Source organism: Spea bombifrons, chromosome 5 (assembly GCF_027358695.1).
Source record: "Spea bombifrons isolate aSpeBom1 chromosome 5, aSpeBom1.2.pri, whole genome shotgun sequence".
NCBI classification, from domain to species: Eukaryota; Metazoa; Chordata; class Amphibia; order Anura; family Pelobatidae; genus Spea; species Spea bombifrons.
The window spans coordinates 64,160,022-64,172,220 of NC_071091.1; the positions used below are offsets into that span (position 1 = coordinate 64,160,022).

Sequence of the window (12,199 nt, forward strand, 5' to 3'; positions counted from 1 at the left end):
TCCGATTTCTCCTTTTCTGCCCAAGCCTCCAAGTAGATATAGGTCGTAATGGCTGAAAGAAATGGATGCATAATTTATACTAGTTTATACTATATACAATAGTCTATACCATTGACAATACAGTCGTACAAATAAATAAACTACATAGCACATTTTAGAATTGGCATTTTTACATCATTAAATATGATAATACTTCTGACTAAAAATAGTGACAAAGCAAATGAGGCTGAATAAAGAGACTCGTCTAGACCATTAGAGTGTTTGTGTATATTTAATGTCTGTGAAATTCATATAGTTAAAAAAAAAAAAAAAAAAAAAAAAAAACCCAAAACTATATAATGCATGCAGGCTTGATTTAGATAAGCTATTCATATTGTTTTATTTAGTATGTTTCATTACAATAGTGTACTAAAAAATACTAATTCGTGACATGTAGGCCTTGGGAAACAAAAAGTGAAAAATAAGTATGAATAAATTAAAACCCCCTTATAAGCCTTTTTGACTTCATGTTCTGAATTGAAGATTCAGATGTAATTTTTCCTTTGTTACTTTGTGGGATTGCAGTTTATGCCGATTTTCTTATCACTGATAGTACTAGATATTACAAGAGGTGGATTACCACATAGAAACCGGAGGGGAAAAAAAACTGCCTCCATTATCCCAGCAGGTGTCACCCTTTGCCACAGATGAACACCACGTCACAAAACTTAGCCGCACAGTAGCGTCGTGTTGTGAATGGCATATAATGTAAAATACTTTATAAAATTATTAGTTTACAAATAATGGTTTTATCACTCTTTAGAACTTTCACCATATCTCTGATGCTAAGAGCAGAGAATAGAAAAATATTGATTAAGCACAATTTCTAAACATGCAGAATTTGTATGATGATTATTCATATTCTGCAGCACTGTACGGTTGGTAAACAAGACATAACAAGTAGCGCATCACATAATAACAGGTGAAGAGGGGGGTATAAGGCATATCTGGGGGCAGAGTGGCATATCAATGGCATATAGGAGGGTATAAGGCATATCAGGGGGTACAATGTCTTATAGGGGAGTATAAGGCATGTCAGGGGGGCACTGTGGCAAATAGGGGGTATAAGGCATATAGGGGGTTAAGGCATATCTGAGGGCAGTGTGGCATATAGGGGTATAAGGCATATCTGGGGGGCACAGTGGCATATAGGGCATATAAGGCAGAGTGGCAAGCCTGGGGTCAAATGGGGGGCAGGTTGGCAAATAAAAACAAGAAATGCATTTTTTATTGAATATGAAAAAATAGTTTACATGTCAATTAATAATTACTAGTAAAACTTTTTAGGTATTAAAACATAGTTTGAGAAATATTGTTTCTTGTACCTTTTTAAAATCTAGCTTTTATTATTATTATGTCAGTAAAATAAGAAGGCAATTAGAGCAATGCCATTGTGATAGAGATGAAAGTTGTTGAGTTCCCAGAGTGAAGTAACACATGTTAAAGTAACTTTTAAGTTTTCTATTCTGCTGTTTGTTTTAAAACCCAGTTTGTTCATGAAATAGTTTTAAACAAATGAAAAATTAGCATATTGTTTTTTTTATCCGATTAATCGAAAAAATTATTGGCCAACTAATCGATTATGAAAATAATAGTTAGTTGCAGCCCTAGTACAATCTTACAATCTAAGAGGATATACTCACGGGGGGGAAAAAATCTGATTAACCGTATTATGAATGTAAAGGTCAGCGGTAGTTGTAGATCTGAACAATCAAAAGCTTGTTTAATTGACATAGAGACTAGATTCTGACTAATTAGCCCATGTGAAGTTAAAGATGTCATATTTTTATTTCAGCAATAATTAATACTCTAATAATTCCAGGAAACTGTGTTGCCATTCCTGTGGGCTATTTCAAATGACTGTTCTAATTCTTTTTTGTAACCTTGGGGTAAAACAGTGAATGTTCATACAGCTAATGTGTTTTTTTTCTTAATCTGGATTAAACTAGAACCCTGACATTCGATCAAATGCAGTTTTGTGCTAAACCACATACGATCAAGAAAGTACTTGTGTTCTTCAAAGACTTTTTTATGCTCCTGCAGGGCAGGAACATAGGACTTTTTTTTTTTTGACAAATATTGTCAGGAATGTAGATCCAGTCAAGTGACTGACTTTTTTTGTACAGAAAAGTCCTGTTAAAGATAAATTGTTGGATACATTTACTGCTTTTTAGGCGTTTTGGATACATTTACTGCTTTTTAGGCGTTTTAAATCCAGTTCTATGCAGTTATGTGAAAAAGAGATCATTTGCCAGTGACAGAAGAGAATGATAGACAGAGAAAGGTGAAACACACTCTGTATGATTTAAATCAATAATGTTAACCATCCGTATGAATGATTTTTCTTTAAAGCCGCTAGTAAATTGCGTAGAGCCAGTCCTCATAAATTATGGTTAACTGGCAGAAGCTGCTACATAAACTGCGGTGTTATTTGTATAAACAATTGCTATTTTATTCTTATTTTATTTTGTGATCAAATGAAATTTCTAAAATTTCCTGAGTTTTTTTTTTTAATTTTGGTTTAAACATTACGTGCGATTTTGTTTAACCTTTTTGTTTAAGTAAGATGCCTGTAATCACAGTTCTTTTTTTGTAGGCTTAGTTAATGGCAGTGAATTTACTCCCACTCCTCCCACACGTACTTCAGACAGAGGAAGATGAAAAATCACCTTTAACATCATCTGTTGTCTGAATGCTGTGCTAACAGTCATCCTTACGTTACTAAACTCCTGTCTTTAAGAGCAGATTTAAAAAAAAAAAAATTACTGACTGTGAACACACAGAGCAGAAAAGGAGCGTTTCTTCAACGCCACAACGTTTATCAATCAAGAAATTCTGTTCTGTAGAGTTCTGTAAGCATTCTCTGACACAAGCAATTAAGAGAAAGGAATATATTTTGAGCCTTAATCCTTAACTTTTGTTCAATATAGTGTTTATGTGTTAGAAGAGCGATAGAACTCAGGAAAAATTGGGTATATCTGGACAACCCAGTCGCTCATTTTTGACTCGATAGTCTGAACTAAATTGCGGTGGCAGCCAAGGAATTTTCTGAAAGACACCTAAGACACTTAAGACAAAATTAGCATAAATAGTAAACCAGAAAAGCTGTTACAAAGGGCATAGTCCCATAAAGCATTATACCATAGATGGAAGATATCAGGAGGATCGATTTACAGTGCAAGAATGTAATGAAATTGGCTAAGGGTGGGGGTTATACGTTATGAACTCCTTGCCCAGATGATATTGCCAGACAAGGGATGGCCTTCATCGAACCGGCCCTCCACAGCAAGAAAGACAGCCAACCTCTCCCAAGTGTTGTTATCCAGGTTTATAGCAGCAAGGTCCATAGTTCGCCACTAAATCAATTGGATATATATAGAATGAAATTACTTAAAATAAAAAGTATACTCGCAACCCAACCTGTTTCGTTGGACCACCAACTTATTCAGGGGTTCATATACGAGTGATACGAGTGGTATTAACAGCCCAGATATTTTCACAGGAAATTTTCACCTAGTTTAATTTTGCATGACATCTTAGTAAATCCTCCCTTAACAGATCAATAATTAGTATATCTACAATTAAGTTAAAAAAAATATATATATATATAGGAAAGAAAAAATATAAATTTTCCAATTTTGTCCTAGACTGGTAAAAATTCCTTCCCGGCTACTACTAGATCGACATTACAAAATGGACCTTTGACTTCATTTCTTACAAATGGTTGCAGTGGAATTTACATCTTATTTGCCCTTAATGCAAACCTTCTTTCCTTTAGTGAATAAATGTTCTTCGTGTAAGCTGCCTCATACAGTCCCTTTCTATTACATTCTTGCAGCTCTCTTAACGTGAGCTACTCGAGTATTGCAGAGACACAGAGTGTGGTTTCTCAGCTGTTGTCAAGTCTATGTATACTGTCGATCCTTAAATCATTTCCAAGGGGTTTAAAAGGTGTATTAGGACAGTGCAGCATATTGTAAACTTGAACCAACCCATATGTGTTAATAGTAATCAATTCATTGATTTAACCTTTGGGGTTCTTGTTAAGCTGTGGTGTATTTACTTAGAATTGCAAAATAGTAATAAAAACATATTAATCAGATCACTTATCTAAGAATGAAATATGCTTGGTCATATTCCTTTAAAATGTTATTTAGACATGCGGTATGTATTCATGTGAACCCATGTGTTTTTTGGGGCTTTTGTGTGCAAACCTGGAAAATTACCTGGGAATTGGGCAAAATATCTTTTAGATTGTCCTTGTCTCATTGTCATTAGTAAAGAGGTTTTTCATCTCTAATATGCCTGGAGTTCAAGGAGATTAAGCTGTAATTAGTACCGGTGGGCTTTAAGAGGTCAAAGGTGTTGGTGATGTTTGCAGAAGAAGGGGGTGAGGTCACCCAGGCTGTTTTAGTTTAAAGAAAATAATGATAGAGGTCTGTTTGCACAGGAGCAAAATGACAACCCAGACAACACAAGAGATTAACACTTTTCCTTCATAAAGAGGTAAAAACAAACAAAGTAGATTCCAGAATAGAGATGGGTAGTAGTACAGGATTTCACCCGCTCTCAAAAGAAGGGTTTCACATATCGGTCATTTTCATTTGTAATTAATTGTATGAATTTTACTATTTACGCAGCCTCCTTCAGATCATAAAATAGTTGTCACATAGCCAGAGATCCATTGGGTCAATAAAACTTTGTGTATGTATATATATATATTACAGTAGGATATATTTGCAAATTACAGAATTGCATTTATCATTTCCAGTAGCTTCTAGTAGTTCAACCAGATCCCAGGGTGTTAAGTTTCTTGTAAAGTGGACTTTCAGATGTCTTATGCATTATATATCCCTTTAAGTATCCGCAAAACGCAACCCTGTTTAACCCTGTGCTGAGTAAATGGAGGCTACTGTTACTGTGAATAATAGTTGCCAATCGCTTTGCACTTGTTCCAAGAGAGATTTCCGTAAAGCAGTCTAAATCTCATGTTGCCCGGTCACTGGGAGGAAACCAACAACCACAGCGAAATCGATACTGATAAAATATATCTCCTTTCTTAATTTCTACGTTCTCTTTTATAATGTAAATGATACAGGAATATGTGCTCACCAAATGACTGAGAAATCACTTTAATGGCCAGAAGGTATCTTCTAACAGTTTGAATTCAACTACGTTTTTGTTCTCCTGTTATCGCCTATATAATAGACCTACCAGAAGTGACACGTGACGTAAAGAGGTTGAAACGGTGGGATAGAGCTGGACTTTGTGTTTTTACCTTTCATGCATCACTCGCTGAAGGAAGCAAGCCCTTTTGCCTGTAAGGTTTAAGAGCAGGATGATGAGGAATATGTTCACTCTGAAAGCCAACTTGAAAGGGATGTGCAGTGAAAATCTGTCTGCTGCCAGTCACCCAGAACCAAAGGCCTATTTAGTTTTACTTGGTGCTGAGGATCAAAGGGGGAATTATTTTGTAAGATTAGCTATGTCCACAAACACAGGCAGCTGCGATGCTTCAGGGAGCAAATGAAATCAGGAGAACGAGCTTTGATACTGGGTGTTTCCTCACTGCTGGAAGAGGTACATCATTTAAGCAGGCAATCCGCTATAGCCACTAAATCATTGTCATTCCAAAATGTCTGTCTGCAGGCATATTATATATATATATGTACCACCTTTGTGGACAGTTTTTACCTGCAAGAGATTTTGCAAAATGTGAATTCCCCTCTTTGTACATACCTGCTTTAAGTGCAATTTTAGAGCATTGCACAACATAAAAATGCCCTAATCTTAAAAAGGAAGTCATGTTTGTGGATGTATGCGAGGAGCACCTAAAATTATCTATGTCCTGGGAAAGCCCCCTTTTTTAATCTCAAATAAATTTTCCAAGAATGAAGGCACAATTCTTTATTATGTATTTGGCAATGTGAGCAAAGGAATGGAATTACGTAATGTTCCTCATAAACAATTCTATTTTATATTTTACATTCATTGTTAAGGCTCTCTCTATCAGTCTGAGCTGCCTTTGAACTTGTAATCACCAGGCACTGGGTTTGGTAATGTATATTAAGCACTTGGTATCCAAGGGTATAAAAATAAAAATATTAGCTTATTTAATGATTTTTTTTTTTATTCAACCACACACATTTATATAATGTTTTTCAATAGAAATTCCTTTTTCAGTTACAGTATTTATACAGTTGAGACGTGATTTAGCATGAAAAGTAATAAATTGGGACCTTATGTATTTTCCATATGAGCAGCTATTTGCATGATTATGGCTCCCTCTTTTTAAGTTACTACCTAGTGGAAACATATTGGTTCAGGCAGCCTTTGTAAGGGTGCTGTAAGTAGAAGGATATTCATTGTTATGCTAGGTTTTTGTCATCTTGTACAATAAGTCTTTGCTTCCAAGCGGTGAACTAGATTCTCGATCTTCATCATCGTATCCCAAAAGCTAACTCAACAAAATCTATTAGGAGTGGTAATCTGCCCTACTGCTTACTGTTGATCATACTTTTGATCTATTTACCTATTTACCTTTACTGTCAGCGGTACAGCATAATGGCTTGGTGAACTAAATTAGTGTACTGAGAATAGTGAACGCTGCATTTGTTTCTTTTATTGTTTGTTTTATGCGATTAAGGCTTTGATTCAATTTAAAAAAAGATTTCCTTGGAATATAAATCATTATTACTGACAAATGTGCCATACATCAGCCCAATCCATCTGGTAGGATTTATTGATGCTCTGTTTTTGATGTATTCAGAAAAAAAAGTAGTTGATAGGGGAGTGCAGGCCGTCCACAATTATATATCGTTCATATTATGTGCCATAGAACGTGCTTAAAATAGGTAGCTAAAATGTGATAAAGATTTCTTTCATTTGATAAGAACATGTTATATTTATTGCAAAACTATGTTCACATTCTCTGTAGCCCACAATGCAAACAACGCTATCGTGCAATGTTTTAAATGTAATTACGTTGAAGCCAATGTTTGGCCCGTCGAGTACAGAGCAAGATCAATATTCATGTTTGGTAACTTACCACAATCTATGTTTCTTCATAAACACACAAAACATGGCTGCGCAAGTTGTGATTTGGCATCAGCGTATGCTGGGTTGAAAATTGGCACAAGTCCATGGCCCACAAACGAAGCCAAGTGTGTTAAAGTTCTATAGATAAAGCTCTGTGCCTTATGTACCAGTTTCAAATGACGTTCCATGACAGTACAACGTTGCTAGTCCTGTGAAAATGGCTGTGTCGTTACAAAAGCAGACATATTGTTATTGTTTTAAACATTTCAACTAAAACAACTTACTTTCTTTGTGGTTTGAAAACCATCTTCTATATCTCTGTATATCAGTAGAAGACAATAACAAATATTTTTTTTCTTCATCAGGTGAGAGACCAAAGTATACCGGTGATCGTTCGGGATTTGATGCAGAGGATTCTGATGGCGCAGAAGATGATGACAACGACAATGAGGACGAGGATGAGGACAGCCAAACTGAATCGGGTCTTTCTGCTACTCCATCTGTTACTGCAAGTCCACAGCATTACCCCTTCCGAAACAGCCAGCAAGAGGCATCAAGTGCTGATGAAGATAGCAGAACACCACATTGTTTTTCGCAATCAAATTCAATGGACATTCTTCCTAAAGCATTAATGACCAGGATGACCGCAATTACTGCTGCGGCTGCCTGCACACCCGAGAACCATGAAGCAAAGGCTGAAGCATATCTACAGAAGAAGCTTGTACCTCGGAACACGGAAGCATTGTTTCCCAAGTCTCTGTGCCATCAGATGTCTGTGGATTATCCAGACCCTGGTGAAAATTCGGAGTCCTCCACAGAAACCATGGCTGGGACATCAGCAAAAGTGAGTAGTTCCTGAGTTTTATGTTTATATTCTGAAAGAGAAACCATAGGTATTGCAAAACTTCCAAGGCTATTCCCAAACAAGCTTATTGGGTTAAAAGGATAGTAAATTGTAACACGCTACCTCACCAAGAAGAATACACATGGAAGTACTTGATAAGTACTATGATCTTTAGTGAGCCAAAACCGCTGATTCTTTGTATCACTGACATATTTCCAGCTTTTTATAACATTTCATCACATCCATATGAGCTACAGCTGGCCATGCCTGATGTAGGCTTTACATCACGCATATAAATCTGAAATGTGAAATTAGTTTATTGTGATTAAAGTGAGGTGGCATAACAGTCTTTTCAATAACATGAATAGCATGCTTTTACTTTTCAATAATATCAGCTGATGAAAAGAAAAATTCTGTAAAAAAAATAAATTTGTAAGTATAAATATTATTTGCAACTGCTAGCAACATGGCTTTCATTGAAATCCTAATGTAGTCGTGGGGAGAAAATAGGCAAATCTGAGATGATTAATACCTCACTGTTGAGAGGTTTGCTACATACCTGGTGAATGACTGATATTGATCATTTTAGTTTGATTTATGAAATAACAGTCTTGGCATTTGGTAGGTTATATTAGGGCACCGATTAGCCATACATCAATTATAATTATGGCAGTGATGGACACGTAATAAGTCTGTTGTATGACTCTCCACACACCAAATATATGCTCAAAAGTGTAAAGTCCATTTCAGATATCCTGTATTTATACTTGATGCGAAGGTCTGGATGCGAACAGCTGGAATAACAAATTATATATAAATGCAGGCATGACAGATATCGAAGGGGGTTACTAGTCCAAGCCTTTGTATATGTGTACTCCTTATGTCAATAACTTTGCCTTGTTGGAGGAAAATTCTACCTAAATTTTAAACTCTATACGGAGCCTTTATGAATAGCAGATTCAGTGCAAAGGAGTGTCCTTATCAGCATAGATTTCCTGTTGATTGGGACATTCCACTAGTTGCTAAATAGTGATTTGTTTTATGTACTTAAAACCTGTTTTACAGCAGTCCTTATAAACCTCTCCAAGTATTTCAGACTTAACATAAATTGTATTGTAATGCTTCTCTTGATCCAGAACGCATCGCCTGTGAATGCTCCACCTTCTCCAGTCGACAGAAGTACACAGACAATGGATTCATGTGCAGGTCCAACGGATTATGAAGGTCACCGGCAAAAATCATCTGGCATGGCACCGCAGCCAACATCAATGGCGACTCCTCCAACACATCTTTATAGCCATCTGCCTTTGCATTCTCAGCAGCCGGTGACATCGCCCTTCAGTATGATCCCAGTGGGAGGAATTCAGATTGTTCCTGCTGGTCTAACAGCATACTCAACATTTGTGCCCATTCAAGCTGGACCAATGCAGCTCACAATTCCTGCTGTGGGGGTAATTCACAGAACTACAAGTAGTCCAGGAGAAAAGGTTGCTGAGGTACCCGGCACCTCAAGTCCCATAGGCATGGCTGAAGTAAATGGAGTTCTCCCGTGTATTCCAATAGGTCAGATTAATATGCCAAGTCTCAGCGCACAAAGTTTACAGCCCATTCAGCCTCTAAATGTGGAAACATTAAACATACTAGGCCTGTCAAACACACATGTAGCTCCACATATTCACCACCCTGGGCTTACTCTAAATGCATTGGGTTTACAGGTTTTGACTGCACCCCACAGTAACCCCAGTCCACAGACCCACATTCCAGGCCTCCAGATAGTAAACATAGCACTCCCCACCTTAATCCCATCGATCAGTCCCTTAACAGTAGAAGGCCAGGGCGTCGCGGATAAATCCCCATCAAGCAGCAGAGCACCTTGCCAGAGTCTTGTCAGCTTTTCAGGGTCGGACACCAAAAGTACGGGGAAAGCAGAGTCTTCGCCAATCACACCAGATATTACTGACAGTCATATGACACTGAGGGACTGCACTGTTGTGAAAGATAAAAACACCACTTGCACTTTAAATGCTGACAAAGGGGTTCTATTAAGTCAACATTGTAATGTTGGCACCAATAAGACTAAAACAACTTCCGCTCCCGATCTCTGTTTGACATCTCAAACTAGCAAGCCACCTGCCAGTCAAGCTCCTTCCCCCATTAGACATCAGAGGAGAGTGGATTTTGTCTCAAGGCAGAGCACTGTGCGGTTTTGTGATTCCAGCAGTGATGATGATGAGGACAAATTGGTTATAGCAACTTAGACACTTGTTACCATTTTCCTTTTAGGTTTTTTTAGGGTACATTTGCAAAGAGAGACTTAAAGGTGTATTTGAAAACCTTACTTATCTTTAAAGCACATTATTTTTTCTTACACATTACTTATACACGTGCAATCATGAACTCTTGACCAATATTTTTTTTTCGTTGTCTGCTCCCATCATTTTTTGTATATGTTGTATAAACAATTGTGCCTTTCTGAGTTTTTTTTGTGTAGAAATCTGTACATATCAGTGAATAAAATATAAATATATACAAATATTATATATGTACATAACCAAGGTAGTTGCTTGTGTTTAGTACGTAAGTATCTCATGTTGAGTAAAATGATTAAATTATGAAATACATATGTATATGTTGCACTGTTAAATTTAATTTTTTTATGGATGTGGGGCAAATTTTTGTGTATAGATCTTCTATGTAAAACTCCATATTTATTGTGTCCATATTAGTCTTGAAATATGGTTCTGTCCATCTGTGTAAGACAGTAGCTTTACACTTAAGAGAAGAATTCTGTGTTGACAAATGTTCCAGTAAACTTTTTATTACTGACTTTACTATGTGTTGCATGGTGGTTTTCTGATGTTATACTAATATGATTATGTATCACATCAGAGGGAAAATGCTTTTTTTTCAGACCAAATTCATATTTTCCATCATGAATAACAGCAAATAACCACAGCATCATTCCAGGTACCAGTTACATATTAAGCTATGAGCCCAAAGGACTAGCTAGGTTTTCCTAACATAGCATATTTGGCATACTAAGTAACCGCTTCTTATCCTCTGATGAAAACCCTGTTTAAGAACCCCTGGGGTTGTGGGCCCATGGAATATGCATTTATTTAAGCGCATAGTTTTCATGATGAAGTATCACGTAGCCAGTTTTTCATGGTTTAAAAGCTCTGAGTTATGATCTCTTGTGGCTTCAAGTGTTCTATGGCTGTTAGAACATCAAGCTGGCTGGCAAAAAAATTCAATAGTGAAGCTGTATATCTCAAAAAATGTACTCCCCAGAAAATACTATTTTTTTCCAACCTTTATTGTTATAAAAACGATATAAAATAAGATTTTTTTTCTTATTAAGTTCAGAATTATTGTGATCTAGGCCTGTAGAAACGGTTAATACGAATCTTATATATCCTTCTCATATATATATAAAATTTTCTCAGTCATAAAGTTCCGGTTTAAGATCTATCTATAAACAGTATTTAGCTGGTAATTATATTTTTTGTAGATACAATAGCCCTTTGTGTAAATGTGAACGAAGAAGCACTCGACAGAGAAAAGCACTAATCAAATCCTGAAGCAAACAATGAAAGAATTAACCTATTTGTGTGTGAGCTTATTGATGTGCGCAGTGTGAAACCTTTCCTTGGTTAAGAAGAACAGCCATCAAAACAAGTTGATTCTGCATCACCTTTTTGAGGAACATACTGATTAAAGAGAGCAAATGTATCAGGATTTACAAACTAACTTAATAAGGGTTAGAAAGTGTGTCGGGTGCACTCTGCTCCTACATGTGTAAAATAATTCAGCAAAGTACCTTGTTGGTGTTCGCAAGTTGGTAGCGGGTTTCCTCAATTTGTGTTGCAAAGGGGAATCCCTCTATGCTTCTCAATGGAGAAAAACACATTAAATAAGGTAACACTCAAATGTATTAACCCCTTAAGGACAATGGGCGGTCCCTAAACCCATTAAAAACCATGCATTTTGCTTTGTCATTAAGGGGTTAAGGTACATGTGTGGACTGGAGTGTACTTTTATTAAAAAACGTGTACATGTTAAATATTTTGTCCAAAGGCCAATTGCTGTAGTGCCAAGACCATGGCCTTATTCGATTTTAAACCTGATTATTTCCTAGCTTGTGTCAAGTTTATCACCTGCGTTCTGGCACAAGCACCAAAACATGAAAACCTGTCTTGTTTGTCTTCAAACAGGTGTGCCTTATGTAGCAACAGTGGATCCGAAATGTGATACTCTTTAGTGAAATATAGCCCAGAA

General features: G+C 36.6%; 1 protein-coding gene across 4 annotated transcripts in view; it reads left to right on the plus strand.

Annotated features, from left to right (window-relative positions):
- The window catches only part of HIVEP1 (HIVEP zinc finger 1), a 98,085-nt gene extending 87,333 nt beyond the window's left edge, over positions 1-10,752 (plus strand). For all 4 annotated transcript variants that reach the window (XM_053468244.1, XM_053468243.1, XM_053468245.1 and 1 more), the window contains 2 exons: positions 7,443-7,921; positions 9,058-10,752. In XM_053468244.1, the coding sequence (XP_053324219.1) occupies positions 7,443-7,921; positions 9,058-10,179 (1,601 nt within the window). In that variant the 3' untranslated portion in view covers positions 10,180-10,752. The remainder of the gene's footprint in view (positions 1-7,442; positions 7,922-9,057) is intronic.
- Positions 10,753-12,199: the final 1,447 nt, after the last annotated feature.